This window comes from Coenobita brevimanus, chromosome 65, assembly GCF_032717465.1.
Source record: "Coenobita brevimanus isolate Jiangsu-jjx chromosome 65, ASM3271746v2, whole genome shotgun sequence".
Classification (NCBI taxonomy): domain Eukaryota; kingdom Metazoa; phylum Arthropoda; class Malacostraca; order Decapoda; family Coenobitidae; genus Coenobita; species Coenobita brevimanus.
In genome coordinates, this window is record NC_137018.1 from 31752308 (window position 1) to 31778910 (window position 26603).

A 26603-nucleotide genomic window follows, 5' to 3' on the forward strand; every position below is an offset into this window, starting at 1 on the left:
AAGTGGGTGTAGAGGCAAGATCTGGCTACTTCTGTGTCGACCAGTAGCCTTACTTTACCCCATTCAGTCTCATCTTGTCATAGACTAGAGGGCGATATTTCTGAGAGATGGCCCCCACCACCGTGGGGAGGTGTGGGGGTGTGGGGGTGGTCCTAAAAATCCGGATGTTGTGGGGCATCTTCCTCCTCAGGCTCCACTTCCCAGGGGTCGGCATAGTCAGTGGGCAAAGCATTGTCCTCGGCGCCTTTGTCGTTTAATGATGAGACCTAGCAGTGCCCCTGAGTGGTCATCCTGCACTGGGCAGCATTCAACTATTCACGGATTCATGGAGGAGGCAGCTGCTGCTGCAGGCGGCGAATTCCCATGGGTTAATGGATATTAGGTTTGGGTTCTCCTTGGGATTGGGGTGTCTCTTGGTAGGGTGCACCCTAGGTATGGAAGGTGTTGGTGAAGGACTTGGGTGGGTGGAGGGCGTCCGTTGTTTCTGGTGTTGCACTGTCCTCTGGGTGAGGAACTTGCTTACTGCGCCAACGTGTTGGGGGGTGTAGCGGACAGCTAGGAGGTGATGCATGAGCTGTACGTCCCTGTCAAGGTCTCCTGAAGGGTTGTATATGGTAAAGTGCTCCCTTATGGTGCTGGGGAGGATCCTCAACAGTATGTTAAATACTTGTTGCTCCTGGATGGCTGCATCGGTCTCCGGGTAGGCGGCGGTGATGAGTCGCCTGGCCTGGATGAGTGTGTCATCCAGGTTTCCATCGTAGGTGAGGGTGTCGACCTGTGACAGAGCTACGACTCTTCCCAAAGATGGCGTGACTGCCTGCATCACGATCTGTGTGCACTGCTCCCATTTTAACTCTGGGACGATCTTGGAGGTGATACTTGATACTGCCTTGCCCAGGTGCGGCAGGGTGACAGCTATTTTCTCCCTGTCATTTTCAAAGCCTGTGTCCAGAAGTGGCTTAACCATGGACAGGTAAACATTGATGTCATATTGCTCAGGATCGAATTTTGGCAGGTGAAAGTGAGGTTTGGCCGCCATTGCGCTAGATTTCCCTGTTTTGCTCCTCTCTGTATTCTGGTTGAGTCAAGAACCACCACTGACCACCAGTGTTATGCTAGGTGTTTTTAGGTCGACTTCTAGTCCTAAGAACACTAGCTACTGAGCAGGGTTCTTTTTCAAGACCGGAACTTATATACACTACAAGAGGAACAGGGCATAAAAACTTGGCAGGCCAACCTTACACATGTATTGCCTTAATTACAATCCTTACGATACACCACAATAATATACATGTACAGATTAATAGAGACACTGTCAGGCTTGGCCCAGGCGACTGGGGGCTGGGCTGATTACAGGTAGCACCCGGGTGTGGGAGGTAGCTCGTCAGGTGCGCCTTCCTGTAGGAGAAATGGGAGAAATGGAGTTCCCCCGAGCTAAGCCCTGTATTGGACTATATAGCCCCGCTAGGGTTACAGGAGGGAGCTACCCCTCCCGGCACGGCAGCCCGGGCGAGGCTCGAACTTGCAATCCCCCGATTACAAGTCCAGCGCGCTACCACTGTGCTACCGTGCCCCCCCTTCCTGTAGGAGGCATGGGACTACTGCCAGTGGTGATGTCATCCAGATGGGGCTGGTGGTCGGCGTGCAGTGAGGCCCTCTGCTAGTGGGGCCTCAACCTGAGAGATGGTCCTCTGGACTGGGGCCGAATAGGGCCAACAGGCCTGCTTGCCTTAGCCTGCTCCTGGAGGAGGGTCATCTGCAGTGGGGCTTGGGAGGCCCCACCCTGGGGTCCTGGGGTGCCCCTGGGTGTCTGGGACTGCGATCTCCGCAGGATTGGACCACTGTCAGGAGCTGCCTGCTGTGTCCCTTCCTCATAGAGTCTGTCAGCGGCAGGCGTTGTCTAGGGGCAGCCTGCAGGGCATGGATCCCTGGGCTCGGGATGGGCCCTCTCCACAACTCCTTGATCTGTAACTCCTCTGGGGGACTGCACCTGTGAGGAGAGAGAGAGAGAGATGTCCCACTCGGCCTCCGGAGGGGTTGTGGGCCGAGCTAGGGACTTCCTCCCAAGGGGTAGTCTCAGGGGCATTGGACATAGGGTGTACAGTGGTCGTCCCTTCCCTGGTGCATACAGTGGCCATCACCGTGGTTCCACGAGCCCTAGAGACAACAGCCAAAGTGCGTACAGTGGCCGTCACTTCCTGCCCAGTGTGTACAGTGGCTGTCACCGCGAGGCTGTTCCCTAAGGAAGGGGCCGATGAAGGGCATACAGTGGCCGTCCCTTCCCCGGTGCATACAGTGGCTGTCACCGCAGTTCTTCCTCTTCCTGATTTACCAGTTGAAGTGCGTACAGTGGCTGTCACTTGCTACCCAGTGCGTACAGTGGCTGCCACCGCGGGGCTTGGTCCGGGGGTGACTGCGGCCAACGTGCATACAGTGGCTGTCATGTCCGGCCTGGTGCATACAGGGGCCGTCACTGTGGAGCTGCAGGGGGCAACAGCTGAAGGGCATACAGAGGCCGTCCCTTTGCTCAGGCCTGTCGCTCTCTCTATAAGCCTCTCCGTGGTCTCCTCGTGGGGTGGGTGTGGGGCCATGGATCCTTCCTGGGGTGGGTGTTACGATACCCCTCTATGGGTTTGCCGTAGCGCCAGGCATCTCATGTACATATATTTTCAATAACCTATATGAATATGAGATGCAATTATTTCATATACAAAACGAAGAAAGTGACAAAAAAGAAGTGTCAGAAACTTATATTAGAGCCAGATATTGTTGAATTATTGTTTCAAATTAAGTTTATATGCTCTGAATTAATAACAAGTGCCTGCATCTGCCCAACATTTTTCTGCCCACATCCTGAAGTGGTAGGAGAGATGCACCTGATTTTTTTTATTCTCCCGTTTTCATGTGTTTGCAGCTTTGTTTTGGTGTCTGGTGTATACAGTATTTGTACTAACCGTCTGTTCACTGCACGATACTGTTATTGGCCTATAATGATTATCGGATTAATATGACAGGGCCAACATCTGATTTTTATTCGTAACCCAATATCGGATAAAATATTTTTTTTTTTATGGGCCCGACACTAGTATAGCTCTGCATCAAGTGGCCAACACAGAAAACAAAAATCCGGTTAGGAATTGGCCCAGCATAGGCTATGGCAGCCACTTATCCTTAGTTTTGATAAATGCCGATACTGGCCCATTTCAATGTTTTCTGGGTCATTTGTTTATGAAAACTTGCATTTACCCCATTATACCAGCTGTTTTCAACTCATATTGGATAGCCATCACAAAATAACCAAGGTTCTCAATACATGTGTGTAACATATATATATATATATATATATATATATATATATATATATATATATATATATATATATATATATATATATATATATATATATATATATATATATATATATATATATATATATATATATATATAATGCATGTATATATGAGTTATCGAGTAATATGATAAATGATTCTTACAAGAACTGAAATACCCGCGTGGCGGGGTGAACCCGACACCACCACCCCAGGAGGAGAGTATGAGGGGGTGATACCCACCCCACAAGGAGATGACAGAGAGGCTGGCTTACCTGACACACCGTCCAGGGAAAAGCGGCATATCTCCCTCGTGACCCGACGCCCCTCTTCCCTGCAGCCAGACCACCCGGCAGTGTACAGGAAAAGTACACTATTCTCCAGCAGAGAGAACACATGCCAGAATTGGGGTGGGACTTGCAGTGGCAAGATCCCAAGCAAACCCTCGGACGCCGTTCCCTGGATCGGCCTCCTATTTAATAGAGGACTCAGGAGGACCCTCAAGGGTTGCTAGTCTCCAAGGGAGCAGCGGCACAGTACAACCCGTCGGGTATACTATGGGTGGAGAGACCGCCGGTCATCCATCCTCTGCCAACCACCTTCGGGAGCCAGCACGTTGGAACGTCCACCTGATGACCTTTGCCGGCATTCTCAAGGAGGGAGGCGGGCCCTGGGGTACACTCTCCCAGAGGTACCACACGGGACAGAACGCCAGTCGTCCCCCAGTGCTGCCCCAACCCCAACGGAAGGAGGACAAGCTCCGCCAAAGCTGTGGCCAAGGCTGAGAGAATTCGCCCGACCTCTTACTCCCAACGTCACCGGGACAGGGGTCCCAGGCCCTGTGGCAGGAGTGCAGACTCTGCCAGAGCTGTGGCCTTTGCCGGGAGAGCCCGTTGAGTGCCTACTCCCAGCCACCAGGGCCGGCAGTGTCCAAAGGAGTCTCCCCCGACTCCTCTCACACTCGTCTCCCATAGGAGCACAGGCAGTGCCCGAAGGGGCACCTGACGGAGGGAATGTTCCCCGGACCTCCCCTGCACACCCCGGACCGGAGTTTCGGCTAGGCCTCTCGGCCGCTCTCCCTCCACTAGTCCCCAAGCTCCTACAGAGGGAAATGCCTCTTGCTCCGCCCACCCCTTCTGCGGCAGAGCAAGGTGCCCCCCTCCCCGTCTCTCTCCTCGAGAGGGTGGGATCTACTTCCCTACAGGAACCCCACCAGAGTCCAGACTGGGCGAGACGTCCCTGAGGCCAGGTGTCCTGTCCTTGCAGCCTCGTCCTCCTCAGGTGCTGCTGGACTCCACCAGGATGAGAGGCCACAGTCCAGTCCTTACGGCCTCCTCCCGCAGACGAGACCACAGTTCCCAGAGGCAGTGGGCCTCCCCCGACGCCTGCTGCAGCAGCCAGACCTCCCCCGGCACAGGTGGCCGCAGTTCCAACCTGACGGCTGCCCCTGCCAGACGTGACGGCAGCTCAACCAGGGTGCTGCCCTCCCCCCAGCCGACCCTAGGCCTGGGCAGCCCCAGGTCCGCCCCTAGTACCCCAACGACAACTAAGAGCCAGCGTCGAGCAGCACGCCTCCTGGCCCTCTTCGGCCCTAGCCTGGAGAGCCCCACCTCCAGCTGGGCTGTTGTGGCTAAGGAGCCACCAACCAACTCCTCCAGGACTTGTGGTGACCACACCGACAACTACCCCTGTGCTATACCCTGGACGGCCCACCCCCTACGCCCGGCCGCCACCTGAGGTTCCCAGTGTAGGCCCTCTCGCTGCCAGTGGCCCATGCCCTCCACTCCGCCAGGACCGTGAGTACGAAACTCTAAGGTTGTGTGCCCCCCTCCCAGTGCTAGTGAACCCTACCCCCGTGCCCCCCTGTGTTGTATTCCCCAGTGTTCGTACACCCTACCCCCTTTTGTATACGATTGTACTCATAACCTTACGTGCGGAGTGTGTGGCACCCACCCACGGGTCGGCCTCAGATGTGAAACCTCCCCCAGTGTTGCCCCCCCCACCGGACACTATACGTCAGTATAACCCTCCCCAGTGTACTCTCCCCCCCCAGGCCCCCAGGCCCTCCCCCCCCCGTGAATAGACCCACCCTAGACTCACTCAAACCCCTCCCTCCTCTCCCCCCTCTGACCAGTGCAGGATATTATATATTCTCGTCCTATGTAAAGCGTACATAACATAGGGTTAGCTAGGATATCGCCTATGTCACCCGGATGTATTGTACTAGCTAGGAGTCCGCCCATGTCACGCGACCACCTAGACTTGGCTTGAATATATAATTATCGTCCCTGTCACGCGCATGTCATATTGGGTATACTGTACTATATTGTCCGTGTGCGCAGAACATAATGTACCTGACATATTTGTGGAATATTGTCTGTGACACCGTGAGGATATCACTCTATATTGGGATGGTGTAACTCCGTATACCGGGCAGACTTGCTGAACTACAATGTGATTTTTGTAAACCCTATTTCGAGTCATTGTAAGTTCCTTAGTTTTGCTAATAGAACGTGTGTGTATTTGTCTTTTGGTAATATATATATGTGCCTTTTGACCAGTGGTGTTTGTGTTTTCCTTCCTTGCCTGTACTGACCCGGTCGGGAACAAAGAACCCAGAACCGCACCGTACCTGAACCCGAGAAGTCGGGACTCAGAATACGCTGCATAACAAGAATGTTTGTTGTATTCATTTTCTCGTCTGATGATTCAACAAAGCCTGTGTTCAGGCAGATTCAGTGATAATAGCATATACTTACAAAGAGATTCTTTTTTTCCTGATATTCTCCAGTACAACTTCGAAGTTTGTGCTCATCGCGATAACTATTTGCTATTAAGCGTTGTCACCTATGGCTGTGATATTTTCCAAACATTAACATGTGAAGGAGATCAATTCGTGAAGTACAGCACTTGATGAATAAGGGACTAAGAGACAGTCAGCAGCTTAACCACACAAACACAGCTGCAGACAGTAACACATCAGCTGTCACTGGTTTGTTTACCATGGTTACCATGGTAATGTAGTTTATGCTTGCGATAATCATAAACTAGATAGTTTCTTCATGATTTTTAGTGTATAATTATGTATTTTGAATTAGATCCCCAATTAAATATTGAAAAGTCTTGCTTCATAGCAAGTATTTCCCCAGGTACACGAAATTCATAGAATTTCACGCAATCGTCTGACGTTTGTTGTTTGTTTACATACTTCCCGTCGCGTCGGCCGTCATGGAGTCTGACGTCGAGTGTGCACCAGAAGGAAAGATAACAAATGGCAAGGATGTGGTGGACTATCCTCCGAATAACTACGTGTACCGTCGGCTGGATATCATGTTCGTGTCGTGTGGGATGATAACATATAGCTTGGATTTGGTAAGTGTTGATTCTGGAGTTGATACGAGGCCATTCCAAGCTGGCATGACAGCCAGATATCGAAACTGTACATGTATTTTCATAACACGATAGGTGTTTGATTATTTTGTTAAAAAATTGTGAAATGCATGCTCATTTCCAGTAATAAAACATTTGGGAGTAAATGTACGTTTTCTTTAAGCAACAGAAGGACCCTACTAATTCAGTTCGGAAAATTTTCGTATTTACACCCAACTTCCAAAGAAGGGTATAACTTTAGAAGTAACCAGTGTTACCAATTTTCATTATATTACATCCCTGAACTATTTTAACTAAGACTTACCTTTTAAGCCTAGTTTGAGTTGGGGGAGCAAATTTTGTAGGAGTAGTCATATAATGGCTTAGGTTAGGCCATCTCTCAGTAGCGGATGACTGTCGTGCCATATTGGCTGGTGCAGACGTGTCCACTCGGTCTATATCAGGCCCTAGGTTAGGCCTGGGGGTAGGGGGGTTTTCAAGAATACTCCCCCAGTATCCCTGCTTGTCGTAAAAGGCGACTAAAAGGGTTGGCGGAGGGTTTGTGCCCCTCCCCGGAAAACAACTAACTAAAAAAACAAACAAGAAGCCTCGGACAAGGACTGACCAAACGATGACAACCCAGGACCGGACAAAGGACTTGGTAATGAGTACATGGAATGTAAGAGGAGCGAATGATGAGGTGAAAGAGAGAGAGATTGTCCAGGTGCTTGAGGGTGCGAAAGTGGATGTATGTGGAATAACTGAAACAAAATGGAGAGGAGAAAGTGTGAGAGAATGGGAGTATGGATGGGGTATATGTGCAGGAGTAGATGAGAATGAGAGGGCAAAGGAAGGAGTGTGTATAGTTGTGAGTAAAAGATGGAAGAAGAGCATAAGACAGTATGGATCAGTTGGGTCAAGGATTGTGTGGGTAAAGTTGAAAGTTGGAATACAAATGTGGGCGATTGTGTGTGTGTATGCGCCAACGCAAGATCGTGCTAGAAGAGTGAGAGAAGAGTTCTGGACAAATGTGGAAGTGTGCATGGAAAAGTTTGGAAGGAATGAGAGAGTGTTTTTGATTGGTGATATGAATGGTAAAGTTGGTAATGTGAAGGTGGATGGAATAGTTGGTGAGTGGGGTGTGCCTGCCGAGATAGATGAGAATGGGAGTGCGTTAGTGGACATTTGTGCTGGGAGGGGGTTGGTGATAGTCAATACCCTCTTCAGGCATAAAATGATCCACAGGTATACATGGCGAGTGATGAGAAGGGTGGGTGGTGAACTGAATGAAAGGAAGGCAATGATTGATTATGTGTGTGTGGATGAAAGGATGCAAGAGTGTATAGAGGTTGGGGGAGTGGACTTTCTGACCACTACTTGGTGGTGGCCAGAATTAGGATGCAAGTGAGATGGAGGAATAGAAGAAGGGAAAGACGAGAGGAAGGAGTAGTTGCAAGGAGAGTGGAAAGGTTACAAGAGGATGAGAAAAAGGCAGAGTATAAGAGAGAAGTGGAGGAACGATTGGGCAAATATGAATTGGAGCAGATGGGAGACGTGGAAGGTGTGTGTAAGATATTTACAGAAGAAATATGTGCAGCATGTGATGTGGTGTGTGGAAGGAAGAGAAGACGGAGGGGGGTGCAAGGAACAGCGTGGTGGACTGAAGAGGTGAAACAGGCTGTGGCACAAAAGAAGAAAGTATACAATGAATGGATGAGAAATAGGGGCGTGGAAGAAGTTGAGAGGTGGAAGAGAGAGTTATATGAGGAAAGGAAGAGAGAGGTGAAAAGATTAGTAAGAGAGAGTAAGAAGAGAGTGGATGAGGAATTTGGAAGGAATTTGAGTGTAAAGTGGAGGGACTGTAAGAAAATGTTCTGGAGAGAAGTGAAGAGAGTAAGACAGGGTGGAACTGAAGTTAGCAGGGGAGTGAAAGATAAAAATGGTAGATTACTAGTGGAGAAGGGAGAAAAAGTGAGCAGATGGAGAGAACACTTTAAGGAATTGTTGAACGTAGAGGATGGAAGTAATGCAAGTATAAGTGGCTGGGAGAAGGAGGGAGGTGAGAAGACAGGAAGAAATCAGTAGGATAGAAGTTGTGGAAGCAATGAAGAAAGTTAAATCGGGGAAAGCCCCAGGAATTGATGGAGTGTGTGGAGAAATGCTGAAGCATGGGGGAGAGATAGTAGTAGAATGGATGTGGAAGATGTGCAGATTGGCCTGGGAGGAAGGCAGAGTCCCTGAGGATTGGAAGTCAGGTATAATTATTCCCTTGTACAAAGGAAAAGGGGAAAAAGAAGTGTGTGGTAATCATAGGGGCATTTGTCTTCTTAGTATAATAGGAAAAGTGTATGGTAGGATACTTATAGACAGAGTTAGAGAAAGAACAGAGAAATTAGTTGGAGAAGAACAGGGAGGCTTTAGGAAGGGAAGAGGTTATGTAGATCAGATATTCATTCTTAGATCTTTAGTGGAAAAGTTTCTAGAGAAGGGAAAGAAGTTGTATGCGGCTTTCATGGATTTGGAGAAAGCATATGACAGGGTGGATAGACAAGAATTGTGGAAAGTGTTAAGAATATATGGAGTAGATGGGAAGTTGTTGAATGCTGTGAAGAGTATGTATGATGGTGCGAAGGCTGCAGTGCGTGTGGATGGTGAACTAAGTGAATTTTTCTCTTTGAAAGTTGGGTTGAAACAGGGATGTGTCATGTCTCCATGGTTGTTCAATCTGTACATGGATGGGGTAATAAAAGAGGTACAAGGTAGGGTAGTGGATGTTGGAGTGGCCCTGGTGAGAGAGGGTAGTGTTTGGAAACTCCCTGTACTGTTGTTTGCAGATGATACTGTGTTGTTGAGTGAAGACGAAGGGGAGCTGCAAGGCTTGGTGGATGAGTTTGGGAGAGTGTGTAAGAAATGGAACCTAAAGGTGAATGTAGGGAAGAGTAAAGTGATGGTCTTTGAGAGAGGTGAAGTCAGTGAATGTACAGCGAGGTTAGATGGTGAGGAATTGGAAAATGTGAGTACGTTTAAGTATTTGGGTAGTGTGATGAGTATGGATGGAGGTTTGGAGGGTGAAGTGCTTGAAAGGGTACAGCAGGGAAGAAAGGTTGCTGGTTCTTTGAAAGCAGTGATAAGAAACAGGGAAGTGAGCATGGAAGTGAAAAAGTTACTACATGACAGTACAGTAATCACTCCAATATCCGACGTAATAGAGCCATAGGTAGGTCCGGATATTGGTTCTGTCCGGATATTGGGCCCCAGCTTATGGACTTGTACTTATGGACCCTAACTCAGAGAAACACCTATGCAACTCCCTCTGGACATGCATAGCACCTATTTAACACCCAAGTCACACCAATAAGGCACATAAATGACTGAAATAAATGCAAAAGAAACATAAAATGAGGGTTTAGAAGTAGGTTCATACAATAATAAACATTCTGGTGACTGGCTCCTGGACTGGTACTTATGGACCCTAACCTAGCCTAACTCAGAAAAACACCTTCCTACTGCACATGCATAGCTCCTAACACCCTATTCACACCAATAAAGGACATTAAAGAGTGAAATGAGGTAAGTATAGTATGGAAAAAAAGTACAGTATGAAACATTCTTATGTCCGGATAGTGGGGATGTTCGGATATTGGGCGTCCGGATATTAGAGTGATTACTGTATTGTGATACCAACTCTAACGTACGGAAGTGAAGCTTGGACATTGTTGGAAGGACACAAGTCAAGAGTGAGAGCAGTGGAAATGAGTTATTTAAGAGGAGCCTGTGGAGTCACGTGGAGAGACAGGGTGACGAATGAGGATATAAAGGAGCGTTGTGGTGTGGATGTGGATGTGATAGGAAGCGTTATGAGGAACACACTGAGGTGGTTTGGCCATGTGGAGAGGATGGAGGGTGAAAGACTGACGAAGAGAGTATATATGAGTGAGGTGGAGGGGGGAAGAGGGAGGGGGAGGCCGAGGATGAGATGGAGGGATGGGGTGGAGAGGTATATGAGAGAGGGGGGTGTGAGTTGGGAGCAGGGCAGTGAAATGGCGGGGGACAGGGCGACTTGGAGGCGATTTGTTTGTGGCCACCCCAAACGGGATTGAGACGTCTGGCAATAGATAGATAGATAGATAGATTTTGGGGGATAAACCCAATTTTGGAAATCTTACTCAAAATTCCAGAAGGGGGATTTTCCCCCAAAAATGGAGGTGAAAACTAACTAAAACACAGTATTTTGCATTGGAAAACATAAAAATACTAATGAAAGAAAACATTGGTTACTTCAAAAAATTTAGTCAAAGAAGCTTAAAATTATACTTTTCCGAAGGATTTTAGTGTTTTTCGTTTGAATCTGATAATCATTTCTGTCGGAAATCTTCTTCTTCTTCTTCTTCTTCTTGTGGGTTTAAGGGCCATGGCCAGAACAATGGCCCAATGCCCTGCCAATGCAAACTGCTTAGGGCCTCACATTATATGTGGGAGAGCTGTCTAGATTTTCGGATAAAGTCAGACATGCACCTCATAACCCGTTCTCATAACCAAGGGTCCCAGATACCGCCTCCCAGGAGTGTGTGGAGAGACAAACTGAGAACTCCTAGAGATGCCAAACGTTCCCGCAAAAGGGTGTGAAGCGAGTGGAACCTAGGACACCGTAACATGAAATGTTCTATGGTTTCTTCAACCTGAGGACACCACTGGCACCATGGGTGCTCTATCATACTCATACGGTACATGTGGATTGCAAGGCCTGTGTGGCCCAACTGTAACCTGGCGATGGCTACATCAATGTCTCTGCAGGGATGGCATGCCTAAGGGTGTTCAAAGGAGTCAGAGCAAAAACGCCCCAAGTGGGAGGCAGGTAGGGTGGTCGCAAGGTGTGCATTCCAGTGCGATATGCAGGCATTGCATGCAAGTTTAGGGAATGTGGCACTATCTGGCATCACATGGACCAGTGTACTGGAGGTCAGTGCTCGCTTTGCTGCTGCATCTGCTATTTCGTTGCAGTGGATGCCCACATGTGAGGGAATCCACTGAAGGTGAAGGTGCCAGGGAGGAGTAACAAGGAAAAGGAGGTGTTCCATAATAGCATGGACAGTCCTGACATGAGTCACTGGATGATCTGAGAGGAGGAGGGTAAGTGCAGACTGTGAGTTGGTGTATAAGACTACCGATTGAGGCTGGAGGAAAGTCCGGATAAATTCAAGGGCCTGGAGGATGGCTATGAGCGCTGCGGTTAGGACATCATACCCCCCTCTGAACGACCAAGTTTGGCACATGGAAAGATCTTCAAAATAGGCCGCTGAGGCAAAGGAAGATTGAGGGGAGTGAGACCCATCCGTGTAAATTCTCAGGAAGTCCTTATAAACTGAGGAGTCCAAGCTGTAAAAGATCTGCCATGCCAAGACTGCATCAGTCGACTTCGAGAACGGTACTGGGAAGTAGGGGGAGACATATGGAGACAAATCCTTCCAAGGGGGCACTGGGGGGAGAGGGGCCACTGGGGCAGGCCTGGGCAGATCGAGAGACAGGGTGTGGCTGGCTCGGATGCTGCGGATAATGTACGGTAACCTCACTCGCGGCCAAGTTGGGGGCTGACGAAGGACTGTGGAGAGGCAGTAGAGGGAGGAGACCGGATGGCTGGAGGGAAGGGCCGAAATATGGTGAAGCAGCCGACAGTCCAGTTCCATGCGGTAGATGGAAAAGGGCATCACCCCTGACTCTGCATGAAACGAAATAATTGGGGTGGACTTGATGGCACCTAGGGCAATATGAAGTGCCGTGTTCTGGACAACATCCAGCTTCTTTAGGTGGGTCTGGGCAGCTGATCCTAAAGGGTGGTGCCGTACGTGATCTTACTGCGGATGAAGGCCAGATACAGTCTGAGAAGAGTGTTTCGATCAGCATCCCAGCGAACTCCTGTGACACACTTCATGATGTCCAGGCACCTAAGGCATGCCAATTGAAGATGGTCAATATGGGGGGCCCGGGTGAGACGGGGGCTGTCCAAATGGAGGCCCAGAAACTTGTGCCGGGTCCGGAGGGTGAGAGGTTCTCCAGCTAGCTGAATCGTCGGCATGGAGGGGAGCCTCCGTTGTCCAAGGTACATAAGAGCACTCTTGGGTGCATTGACTGTTAGCCCCCAATCTGCGGCCCAGGTGGCAAAGGCATCCACAGCCTGTTGGAGGTGATGTTGGGCCTCCCATAGGGAGGCAGCACTGCAGAGGATTAAGACATCATCTGTATAGACTAAGGTGGATACTCCATGAGGATGAGGGAGGTCATACATCAGGACATTGAAAAGTAAGAGACTGAGGCATGATCCCTGTGGCACTCCCTGCCTGACTGGGGTAGGGGAAGAGTATGCACCCCCAAGGGAAACACAAAAGGATCGCCCCTCCAAAAAACTTTGCACCCAGGCCAATGCAGAGCCTGTGATGCCTAGATGGCACAATTTGTACAGTATCCCATCATGGGAGGCAGAATCAAAAGCCCCCTGGAGATTCACGAAGGCAGCCAGGAGTATCTTCTTATGACAGAACACCTGGTGGACATGATGGTCAAACTGGAGGAGGATGTCAGATGTCCCCCTCCCTGGGCGGAATCCACATTGTACGTCAGACATGCAGCGATCATGCTCCAGCCACCAGGAGAGCCGACAACACACCATCCTCTCAAGCACCTTCCCGATATTGGAGAGCAATGCAATTGGTCTGTAAGAAGCCGGAGAAGAGGGGTCCCTCCCCGACTTGGGGAAGAGCAGGAGGTGGGAGATTTTCCAGTGAGAAGGGAAGATCCCTGATCCCCAGCTGTTGTTAAAGATGTCTAAGAGCGACATCTGAAGGCGGACAGGGAGATGAGTCAGAAATTCATTAGGTACTAAATCTGGCCCACATGCCTTCTTTGGTAGCAGGGTCCGCAGAGCAGAGGAGAGTTCTGCCTGGGTAAAAGGAAAGGCTAAGCCTGCTGGGGGGGAGGAGGGGATGCCTGCCTGAGTGACCCTGAGTAAGTGTTGAAGATTTGGAAGTGGAGTTGGGGAACCAAATCTAACTCCAAAGAAGGCAGCCAGTAAGGTAACCTTGACTTGGAGGCCTACCATAAAGTTATCCTCCTTTACCAGAGGATACAAAACAGTGGTAGGGCGACCCTTCATTGCCCAAATAAAGGACCAGGTCCAGGGTGGTGAGCTTGAGAATGACAGGGTTGAGCAGAAAGCAGACCAGGCAGCATGGCGAGCTCGGGTGAGAGTCCGCTTGCATTCTGCATCCCTACGGCGGTGAGTGACTTGGTGGCTAGGGCAGGGACATCTCCGCCAGACGTTCCAGGAAGACCTCCTAGCCCAGACAACCCTGGTGCAGTCCTCTGTCCACCAAGGAACCGTGGCAGTGCCTCAGGGACATGTTGAGGACCTGCGGAAGGTCGCCTTACCTACTGCGATCACAGAGGACGTAAAGTCCATCACGCGATCATGTATGGGTCCTCCAGGTGGAGGCCCAGTGTTATCAAGGGTCACCATAAAGGAGGACCAGGACCCTCATGTGAGGATCCAAGGTGGAGGTGGAGCAGAGCAGGGTGGGGAGAGATTGGGGACATCTAGAATAACTGGAAGGTGGTCAGACCCCAAATATGGGCCAGTCCAGATGGTTGAGCATCCAAAAACAGGATCCCCCAAATATAGATGAAGTGTGGAAGGTAGGCCTGAGTGCGGGTCAATATGGGTCTGTAGCCCCAATGGGGTGAGCAGGGTGAAGCGATCACTTTCTAGCAGAAACCGGAAAAGGAAAGTTCCTGACCTATTGCCAGAACCTCGGGTCAGGAAAGGATCCCAATGGGGATATCTGGCGTTAAAATCACCCAGGAGGAGGCATGGTGAAGGCTGGTCTCGATAGGCCCGGAGTTCTTCCAGGCCTATGTGTTTGCATGGGTTGTAGCAAACTGTCACAGTGATCCATCCCTGCACGAGGGATAGACGGACCGCAAGAACTTCCAACACCCCTCGAAGGGGGTGGGTCAATGGCAGAACCGAGCTAGGCACATCCTTCCTGACTGCGACAGCTAGACCTCCTCCGACACCCTGACGATCAGCTCGGTATACAGTAAAACCCCTGAGCGATAGATGGAGATGTGGAGATAACCAAGTCTCACATAGACCAATAACATCTGGAATGAGGTCCACTACTGTCTGCTTGAAATCGGATGTTTTCCGAAGGAGCGATCTGGCATTCCAGAGGAAGAATCTACGTAGAGGTAAATGAGCCATCAGTGAGGGGAGAGTAGAGAGAGAAACTGGGGCAGGAGGCTGACACATATGTCTATAAAGGACTGTCTGTTTTTGTACATGGACAGGGCTGTAAGCAGAAGGTCCACAAAGGACCCTGTAGAATGGGCACCTGTGGGGTTGGCATAAGGGGAAGTGTGGGAAGTTGTCCTTGGTACAGGCTGACGTGGAGAGGCAGGAGATTCGCCAGGTGTGGAGCCCGTCTCAGGAGATCTGGGGGAGGCAGCGTAAGATATGTTTGGATCTGAGGCGGGAGTTGTGGCCATTAAAGGGGTGGAACTTGCTGACATTACGCCAGGCTGGGTGGAAGGAGCTACTGAGTCTTGTGCAGCATGTGGGAAAGAGGTCTGATTTGGGTGGGGATGCTGTCGACGGGGCTTGGATGGAGGGAGAGGGTGGAGCAGCACTGCTGACTGGGAGGTTGAGTGGGAGGACACGGCAACTGTTCGCTCCACCTCACTTGGTTCAGTTGGAGACTTACCACCAGATGTTTCAGGAAGATCTTCCAATGCTGAAAAGTGGTTGCTAACCACTGTTGCTTATGTTAGACCCTCCTGAACAGGCCGGGAAATCCGACTGGGAGCTGTATGTGTTGTCGAGGGGTTGGAGCTGGGAGGAATACGGCCGGATGGATTAAGGGCATGTAAACGGGTGTTGACATCCGACAGGGCTGACAGGTCAGCTCTAGCAGCGTCATGGATGGCAAGTGCCTGCTGGTAGACTGGGCACATGCGGGAGACAACTTGGTGTGCGCCACTGCAGAAGCAGTAGGGGTCATTGGTGCATTGACCACCCAATGGGGATTTGCATGGATGGAACCTGGTGCAACGAGAGCATCGAACTTTATTTTTACGTGATATTGTGCCGTGCCCAAATCGATGGCATGTATAGCACCTCAGGATGGGAAAAGTGTAAGTCCCTACAGAGTAACATAGGTGGCCAAATATGACCTGCTCAGGCAGGGGGCCCCTGAATTTGAGCCGTACCACCCTGGCTGCCACTGATGCCTCACCCTCAGGAGGGCGGACCATGAGGCGGGTGACTTCCTCTAGCTGGGAGGAACAGTTGCCAAGGCAGCGAAGATTACAAAAAAGTTCCTCCTCCGTGACATCAGGAGCAACAGGCCCTATTTTCCCATATGAGAACTCGCCACTGGAAGGTGAGCAAGCCAACCAACACCTTAACCCTTTAACCGCGGGTGTCATTCCAGAATGACGGTGACAAAACTGGACCAAACCGCGGGTGTCATTCTGGAATGATCGTGAATATTTTGAACACCGCGCGTTTTCCCGGCGCGCAAATATTCTCACGCAAGAGTAGCTGTCGAGTTCTTTCACGCCAGCCATCCCACACCTCCCTCCTCCAACCCCGAGGGGGCCCCCCCCACCCCAGCCCTGACCCGCGTCAGTCAGTATCTGTCCAGCTCTGTGCGTGATAATGGCGCTCCGTCCTGACTCATCGTCGCTCGCTTCCTCCTCTACAGTGATTAGTGCTAGTGTTCCCTCTACCTCTACACCGGTAAAGGAACTGCCGACGGCGAGGCAGAAGGGGTTGAGCACTCCTGAAATTAGAACTGAGCTGGACAAAACTGTAAGTACTACTCTTGATTGTGGCAGTGAAAGTGACACACTCACAGCAAGCAGTGATGATTTGGCAGTGATTGGTGGTGAACCATTTTCCATTGATAGTGACAGTGATGAAAGTGATCATGTTGATTCCCCCCCACCACCCCCAACTTACTCTGGGAAAGGAAAGGCTCCTATGGGCAAATCTGGTATTGCACGTGGGAAGGGAGTGAAGCGCAGGCTCACGTCTCCCACACCAGGCCCTAGTACGCATTTCCCATCAATTTCCCGTTCCCCTAGCCCTATTGCCCTCACATCATCATCATCATCATCTTTCGTGCCCTCTCCTCAGTCTACATCATCTGAGGAGTACGAATTACCAAAGCCTGCAAAGCGAGGGAAGGCAGGCCGTGCAGGCCGTGCAGGCAGGCGTAGAACAAAGGGGATGCGTGGCAGTTGGAGGGCAAAGCTGGGCGATAAGCGAGGCAATAAGCGAGGTGATAAGCGGGGTAGAAAGGGTCAAGTTTCACCACGCACCAGGTCAGAAACCCCCGCCTGCCCCCGCTCAGTTCCCTCACCCGCGCCACCCCCCACTCACCGCCCCCGCACTCACCCCCCTCCCCGTTGCCTCCTGCCTCACCCACCTCCCGCTTGCCTCCTGCCTCACCTCCTGCCTCACCCATTGCCTCTACATCAGCTCCTTCTCACGGGGAAACGAGTGGAATGCAACCTGCCCCTGCCACTGAACCACGCACAGGGCAAGTGGATGCATTTGTTTGGTCTGACGGTGGAGATTTCCAGCCACACAATCCACCGTTTGATATGACAAATGCTGGAATACAGCCTGCCTTCCCATGCAACGCAGGTGATGAGTTTGTTGATTACTTCCTGGCCTTCCTTGATGATGAAATTGTGCAGCATGTCAGCGATGAGACCAATAGGTATGCAGCTCAGTGTGCAGCAGAAGGGCTGGGACCTATTGGCTCACCAAAGCAAGTGTCGTGGTTGCCTGTCGGGATCAGAGAGCTGTATGTTTTTTTTGCACTCATGTTTTTGATGCCCCATATACAGAGACATGAGTTGGAGGAGTACTGGCTCGTGGATGACATAACTACTATCCCCATATTCGGGAAGTATATGTCACGGGATCGGTTCCGACAGCTGCTTGGATACCTGCACTTCGCTGACAATGACAACCCGTCCCAAACTGACCCTTTGTGGAAAGTGAGGGATTTTCTCAACAGGATTAGGGATCGATTTATGTGATTTTTCAGGCCTATGCAGAAAGTCGTCATAGACGAATCCCTGGTATTGTTCAGAGGACGTCTCAAATTCATGCAGTACATCCCCAGCAAACGCCACCGCTTTGGGATAAAGTTCTTTGTGCTGTGTGACTGTGAGACGGGTTATATACTGGATTTTGTCATTTACTCGGCTAGCACAATGGATGTGAACAGGAAAGACCCCCTTGGCTTCTCTGGCTCCGTTGTAAAAGTGCTGATGGAGAGGTATTTTGGTGGTAATCATGTGCTGTACACAGACAATTATTACACAGCACCGAAACTCTCCAAATACCTTGCTGAACACGGCATTGGCACTGTTGGCACTGTACGGAGCTATAGGAAAGAGTGGCCTAGTTTCCCCGAAGCATCATCATCATCCAGGGGAGATGTTCACCTGAAGAAGTCAGACAAGCTTCTTGTGATCAGGTGGCATGACAAGAAGGTCGTGAATATGATCAGCACCATCCACAAGGGGGAATTGAAGAGAACTGGGAAGGTCAGCTACAGGACGGGAGAGCCAATCATGAAGCCTGATGCCGTCATTGATTATAATGTAAATATGAGACTCGTTGATAAGTCTGATATGATGATTGGCGAAATCGACTGTCTCAGGAGAAACACCCGATGGTACAGGAAGGCTTGCCTGCACATGCTCGATATGTGCATGCTCAACGCCTTCATTCTCTACAAGACACAAGTCGGGGGCATAAGGCAACCATCACTGAGACAGTTTTCCAAGACTGTCGTGCAGCAGCTACTGTACTTGCACGATTTGGTCAGGTGACGGCATTGATTCCGAGGCGACACTCTGACACACAACCTGACCGTCTTGAGTGCCGCAATTACATGAGCCGGCACCAGCTTGTGAAATTGCCTCCTAAAGCAGGCGGCAGGTTGTCACAGGGCCGCTGCGGAGTATGTTCAACCACCACACGGAGGCCTACGACGAGAAAAATGAGCACACACCAGTGCCTTGAATGCCAAGTCGCTCTATGTGTAACTCCGTGCTTTGCCGAGTACCACTCTCTGAGTAAATACTGAAAGTGACAGTGATATATAGTGATGCGACAGTGACTTGCTTTGCCAATAATTGTATAATGGATAATGTAGTAATAAGGGATATTTTGCCTAGAAAATAAAGGAAATATTGGCCAGTATAATAAGTGATATTGTAATAAGAGAATCTGCGGCACTTGTGGAATTCTGCGGCACTTATGTAATTCTGTGATGCGCCAGTGACGCAATATAGTAATAAGTGCATTGTAAATATAATGTACATTGCCCATATTATATGTAAAATAATATTAGAAGTTAGAAAGAATGAAAAGATCGCATGAAACGTCAGTGAGCGGGTGCCGCCGCAGTGAAGTGAGGCGCAGCCGCAGTGAAGAGCGGGTGCAGCCGCAGGGAAGTGCCTTTTACCTACCTCAGTGAACACAGAGTGGGTGTTTATCGTATGTACAGTGTTCATATATGTTTATATTACTATTATGAGAGAGTGGTTGGCATTTGGTACTGGTGTGTGGGGCGTAAAATAGTTATTTCACACCCCTCACTTCTAACGGCTCTCCCCGTCCTGTGAAAGTCAACAAAGTCATGAAACCTACATCAATGGAAAGCTGAAGGTTTGTACTTTCTAATGGTACCTTATTTTTTTCTCTAGCTTTATTCTGTGCAGAGTTATTAAGGTTTAAAGGTTTGTTTACATTTGGCTGAAACCCCCGCGGGAGAGGACAGTCAGACCAAAACAATACCCGCGGTTAAAGGGTTAATGGCCAGTTCCCCAGCTGGGTGAGGGACTCTGGTGGTACAGTCATTTTGGCCACATCATCTGCAAAAACACAAAACCTAATAGCTGCTCCTTTACCTAAAACTCTAAGTGATCCCTCTATACAGTACTTACCCCATGAAGATTTGTTGATGGCATCCGACAACTTGCGGGGATTCAAAAATACAAGGGTATTGTCAGCCGACCTTGCTATGTAAACGAGGCGCCTTGGTTCACTGGGGACATCACCAACTGGGATGGAAGGCCGTATCCACTTTTCCGGGGCACCTCCCTCGTCACTAGTGGCGGAGGCCGTCCTCACCCTCTTACCAGGGCCAACGACTTCTTTGGCAGCAGGAGCGAGATCCATATGGACGTCCTGTGTGGTGAGGCCGGTCATGGAAGACTCCATGCCTGGCCGTTACACTCACTGTTATAACACTGGAACACTGTGGTGTTACTGCGATATGGCCAAAATAAGCTGGATGTGACTGTATGGCTGAGATGGGTTAACACCCGAGAGTAAGACGGTCGACAACACGGCCAGGAGGAACACGTCCGACAACGACCGGGTCTAGGCAGCGTTTCCTTCTGTCAGAAATCACTTTTTTTTTTTTTTTTTTTTTTTTTTTTGCGGTCCCTCCTCCCCCAAGAATAAAGGGGGACCTGTGGGGAAGCGGGGTTTTGGGTGGGGGAAACACGCAAAAACGAGTGATTTCCAACTGAAACTGGTATCAACTTCAAACAAAAAACACTAAAATCCTGGTAAATTTATACAAGTGGACAATACACCCTCCAGGTATTGCAATATATTTTTCTGTCGGTTTTTGATGCGATTCGAATGTTTCTGATCTTCATTTTTGTCGGAAATGCCTCATTTTCCCTCATTTCCAATCATGACCTTTGACTGGACAAGTATGTGAAATCAAGCATTTTCCGAAAAAAACGACTGAACTCGCATCAAAAACCACCAGAAATATACTGCACCACCCGTCAGCATAACCGAACAGATCAAACCAAACGAAACAGACCTAACGTAACCTCACCGAACACAATAAAACTAACTCAGCATACCTAACCTATCCTTGGGGAGTACTTAACATAACCTCACCAAACTCACTAAACCTAACCAAGCCTCCCCCAGCATACCTAACCTATCGTAGGGGAATACGTAATGTAACCTCACCAAACACACTAAACCTAACGCAACATACCTAACCTATCCTTGGGGAATATGTAACGTAACCTCACCAAACACACTAAACCTAACCAAACCTAACCCAACATACCTAACCTATCCTAGGGGAATGCTTACCCTAGAGATATGATTGTCCAGGACGAGGGTCATCTGGCAATAACGTCGTGGTTTCAGAACCTTTGAATCCAGTGATTTATGAACAATATAATTTGCCAAGCCAGAAGGTGTGTGTTGTCCAAAAAAGTTCCTTTGTAGTCATAAACACAAAAACTACACTGGACCCATTTCTAGGTTTATGCGTACTTTTTGTACCAACCACAGTATGGTACCACTGATGTCTGTCTTTTCTATATTTACATGGTTCCTGACAGTCTGGGCAATAAACACCCAAAGATAATACACCGTGTCTTCTAAGAAACTCAATAGCCTCCTCAGATTCAGAGTGGAAATGCTTAATCACTTGTAAATAATCAATATCACACCTGGGACACACAGCTTGTCTTTCTTCTTCAGAGGCCATAGCGAGAAGGATTATAATTTTTCATCCGGAATAAATCAAAGACCGTGCGTCAAATTCATTGGTAGAATACCATCACGTGACCTAAAGTAGGCCCATAAGTGGGTGATACAGAGCTACCAGACACATGTGCAGTCAAAGGGAAGAGAAACACACGCACGAACACACGCATTTTTTACCTGGAGTGGCCGAGTGAAGATCCAAGGTAGGTTTTATTGGAATTTTAAATTAAATTCATTATCTCTGGAAATATCAATTTCCGAATGGGGTTATGGGGGTTCATTATGATCCTTAGGTACTATACTGTATGTTAATGGTGCTAAAATTCCTAAACTACGTATTGTCCACTCGTAAAATAATACTGGTTAGATGAGGTTTTGTTATTGTAAGGGGGGGTCTGGGGGACAAAGCCCCCCAGTTAGGAAGCATGGCCAGGGCTGGGGGGTCTGTGGGGCAAAGCCCCCCCAGCTAGGAAACACAAACTCCCTAAGAAGCTTATAATTATATTTTTCCAAAGGATTTTGGTATTATCTTACAAGTGGACAATACGCAGTTTAGGAATTTTAGCACCATTAACATATAGTATAGTCTGGTCCCTAAGGATCATAATGAACCCCCGTAACCCCATTTGGAAATTGATATTTCCAGAGATAATGAATTTAATTTAAAATTCTTAAAAAACCTACCTTGGGTCTTCACTCGGCCACTCCAGGTAAAAAATGCGTGCATTCGTGTGTGTACCATCTAACCTAACCTAACAGGGTGTAAATGCGAAATAATGCCTTTACCTGCCAGTTTAGAGTTCCTGAAGTAATTAATTTTGCAGCCTTCACAGTTCATGGCTGGAGATGAACTGACTTTCAAATCCTGTGGGGTGTGGGCCTTAGTGTGGGGCGTTTGAGATCCTATTTTGTGATTGGCTGAATCATGTGGGACGCATGCTCTGTATCCACCCACACACATAACACGCACAAACGAACACACACAACTGTCCGACCATGGCAGCGGAAATATGGCTGTCTCTCATTGAAAATAATAACAATATACTGTATGTTGCATAACTCATCAACGGTTGATTTACGACGGAAGTACCATAGAAGAAAAAAGGCTTAGAATTGCGTAAAGTATAAGATGAGTTAGCTCATTTTCTCGTCAGTGAGTTGGGTGTAAATGTGAAATAATACCTTCAGTTCATATTCCTCCAGTTTGTTTTCTGTATTTTTGTGACTATTTTCAGGGTGGTAAATTACCTTTTCCTACTGGAAAATTTCCTCCCAGTAATTATCATCACTTCCTTAACCCCTTCATGCCTGACTATTGATAGTGCTGTTGTTCTCTCACTATGGGAATTTTTCCAAAAATAGCCTGTTTTCAAACCATAATACTTGGAAACTACATCATTTAGGGAAACAAAGGCCTTCTTACTCACCAACTCACCTTGCAAATGAAAGTATCCCTTGGTCTGTAGGTCATCATGATGATGAGTAGTGATGTAATGAAGAGGAGTAATTTTTGGCATGAGAGGTAGGCTGTATCCGTGCATTAGCTTGTGGTCCCGATTTTGGCTTCACTCTCAGCGTGATAACTTCTCCATTATCAGATAAACTAAACAGAGCGATGGTGTCCAAGGCATGCCCTATGGCACTGTCACTGACTTTTTTCTTAGTATCCTTGGAAAGAGGTTTGGCAGGGATGGATGAGGCTAAAGTCCATGTGAGGCAGGAACATAATCGGATGAGAAGAATTAAGAAAACATTGTCTTACACCTGGCAAAGTCACAGAGACGAATGAGGTAAGGTATGGTTGGCTCAACTTGCAGGAGTCCCTCCCAGCATTTGGTGACAAGATCAAATGCCGGCCGCTTCAAACTGTGGTGCAAAGACAAGTGCGGGTGCAACCAACACCAGGGGTCGCCCGGCCACCAATCTCTTGACAGCTCCGACTGATACCTGGCAGTTAGGGATGAAGCAGTACCTGTGATTGTTTTCGGTGTAATGGAAGAATCTTACTCAACGTAGGCTACTCAAAGGTGGATTTCATTTTCCAGTTACGTTAGGTTAAATTACTGAATTACTGGATAAGGTACAGGTCCACCCCTACTTACGTATGTGTCATAAGTTGAAACTTCGTTTAATACACCTAACCAACCGAACATCGTAGCCTAGCCAGGCCTTTAAAATGTGCTTAGAACACTTGCATTAGCCTTCAGTTGGACAAAGTCATTAACAAAAAGCACCTATTTTATTACAGTGTTGAATGTAATTCCATGTAATTTATTGAATATCATGCTGAAAGTACTGTATAAATTTGTAAGTGCGAAAATCTGTAAGTCGATCATTTGTGAGTAGGGGAGGATCTGTACAGTGAAGTAAGGTAAGGTTAGGTTTAATTAAGCACTTGGGTTAGGACAGTCTCTTCTGCCATTATGCTGACGAATCAAACAAGAGTTGTCGCAGCGGAACAGCAAAAAACAACAAGAAAACAGATTTAACAAGAAATGTTTACAGTAACTTCTCAAATAACACAAGGGTTATGTTCCTGGAGAGGTTGCGTTATCTAAAAATGTGTTATTTAAACATAATTTTCCCATAAGAAATGATGGTTATATTGGGGGTTACGTTCCAGGACTCTGGGAATGTCTACCCATTTGAGAGGTTATGCTACTCAAAACTTAAAAGCAGCACTATTAATTTGGAAGAAAATCCATGTAAAGAAACAAAAACAGTACATTTGGGGAGAAGTAAACAACATTTGAGCCCTAGTTGGGCCAAAGCATTGTTTACTTCTCCCAGATACCTACAGTACTGTTTTCATTTTTTATGTGGATTTTCTTTCAATTTTGCTTCTTTCACGGCATTGTGAAAGTTCCTCAACATTGTTAATGCATTTGTAGGTCATAGAAACAATACAATAAAAGGGACATTTATAGTATGGAAAGGAGGTCACAAACAATAACAACATACAGCATCACTTCATCTACTCATCACTCGTCATCTCCTGCTGTCCATCCTCACCCAGCTTCCCCACCTCCAGCCCTCCCCCACCTCCCGCCACTCCCCCTCCTCGCTCTGCTGTCCTGATATGTAAAGACTTAATTTACGTACATAATGAAACAGATACTATATATATATATATACTGTATATAAGTAAAACCTCTATATAACGGACTTCAATAGTCCAGAATTCTCTTTTATCGGACTCAATGAGCTACTGTACTAAATTGTTGTACAGTAGTGCACCAACTTTCGCTACAGCAGGATTCGCGGAATCCACTTTCGCGGCATGCACCAAATATTCCCTAACTTCCACTTTCGCTTGAAAAAAATCGATTTTCGCGCACAAATTTTGGGTTTGGGACAATATTTTGAACTTTGAATTTCCTGCACCGCCCGCCCACAACCCACCGCCATCTTGAATGACGTCATGTCAACACTCTGTCCACCCATTCCCGCCATTGTGTACGAGCGTGCTAGCTACATTGTGTTGGATTCTCACGGTTCAGTGGCCTCTACTATACCTGGTAGTGTGGGGAAAGGGCCTGGTGGTGTGGGGGGAGAGCCTGGTGGTGTGGGGGGAGGGCCAGGAGGCAGTGGTGGTGATAAAAAGTGGCCGGGACATTCAAAGTCGGGAGGAAAGGCCACCACGCGCCTCGGATACTTACCCCCAACATCCATTAAACACCTCAACCTGGTCTCTGTGGTATGTTTCTCCTCATATAATGTGTACTGTACAGTTTTTATTGTTTGTATCTCACAATGCAATGTACAATAGTGATTTGATGTACTGTATTGCAAGTGAAAATGAAAATCTGATGTTACTTTAGGATAACCGGGAACCAATTAGCCTTTTTGCCATAAAGACAATGCCCCAACTTTCGTTAATTCCACTTTCGCGCATTATTTTTGGACCCAATTAGGCGCGAAAATTGGTGCCCCACTGTATATCGGAAAAAGTCCGATAAAGCCAGAAGCAGTCTGGACTGCCTGACAACTTCAGCTGTGTTCATCACAATAAGGTAAATAAAAAACATGTTTATCAGTGTACAGTACAGTATTATTATTATATATATTATACCATTTGATTATTGTAGTGAAGTTATAACACATTATGATACCACAATGGTAGTTCATTCATCATTCATCATCCAGTCCTACGTTGCCCCATGAGGAGCGTAGCAGCCCGGGGCTAGGCAAGTTGGTCCTGACATTTAAGATGAGAGTGACCAGCCTCACTCATCCCTGAGTGGCATTATAGTTAAAACAGTTTAAAAACTGTTCATGCGATCTGGACTAATGTCTGATATATCGGAGAAAGTCCGGTTTAGCAGGGGGAAGTCCGGATGTCGCTTTTATCGGAATTTCGCATTTTTCGGAATGGTCTGGGCCCCAATTAGTCCATTATAATTAGGTCTTTCTATATATATATATATATATATATATATATATATATATATATATATATGGAGCCTCTGTGGTACAGTGGTAGAGTGTGCGTTTTGCATGCTGGAGAGTGCGGGTTCGCCTCCCGCCAGAGTTGTAAAAACTTTGGGAAGCATTCACCAAGCCACTTGCTACTTTGGCGGACACAAGGGGTGCTTTGGTTGAACCTGTGTCGCATACTAGTATGCTTGCACTCAATCGGCTTAAGGTGGGCCGATTACACTTGGTTCACAGACTACACAGACATCCAAAGCCACTGCAACACTACAATCACATTCACAAGCAAATCTCACCCTACATACAGTCTCTACCAGACAGCCTAAGCCACTGGGTAGAGATACTGTACATTGGCTGTATCGTCCCTGCTTTGGTAGGGATAGGCTGGTCCTGCAGTGGACCTCAATGGCTGATGATGATGATATACAGTATATATATATATATACGGGGTGCCACAGGAGTTAAGGTGAAAACTTTGGGAAATGATAGCTGAGGCAGTTCTAAACAAAAAATGTTAATGAACAAGTGTCCAAATCTCAGCCGTGATGGAGCTACAATTACTGATGACCTTATGGGCAAAAATGGTCTCCATCATTATTTCCCCATAAGGATATCAGTAATTGTAGCTCCGTAACGGTTAAGAACTGGACACATGTTCATATAACATTTTTTGCTTAGAATTCCATCATCTATCATTTCCCAAAGTTTTTGCCTTAACTCCCAGGACACCCTGTATATACTGTATAGAGAGAGAGAGAGAGAGAAAAATAAATAAATAAATAAATAAATACAGTAAATAAATAAATAGAGATATATAATTAAATAAATAAATATATATATATATTATATATATATACTGTATATAC

General features: G+C 47.8%; 1 protein-coding gene across 1 annotated transcript in view; it reads left to right on the forward strand.

The window, feature by feature from the left end:
• Positions 1-6557: 6557 nt before the first annotated feature.
• The window catches only part of LOC145404962 (XK-related protein 6-like), a 63573-nt gene continuing 43527 nt past the window's right edge, over positions 6558-26603 (forward strand). Inside the window, exon 1 of the mRNA XM_080276468.1 lies at positions 6558-6701. Coding sequence (XP_080132594.1) covers positions 6558-6701 — 144 coding nt within the window. The remainder of the gene's footprint in view (positions 6702-26603) is intronic.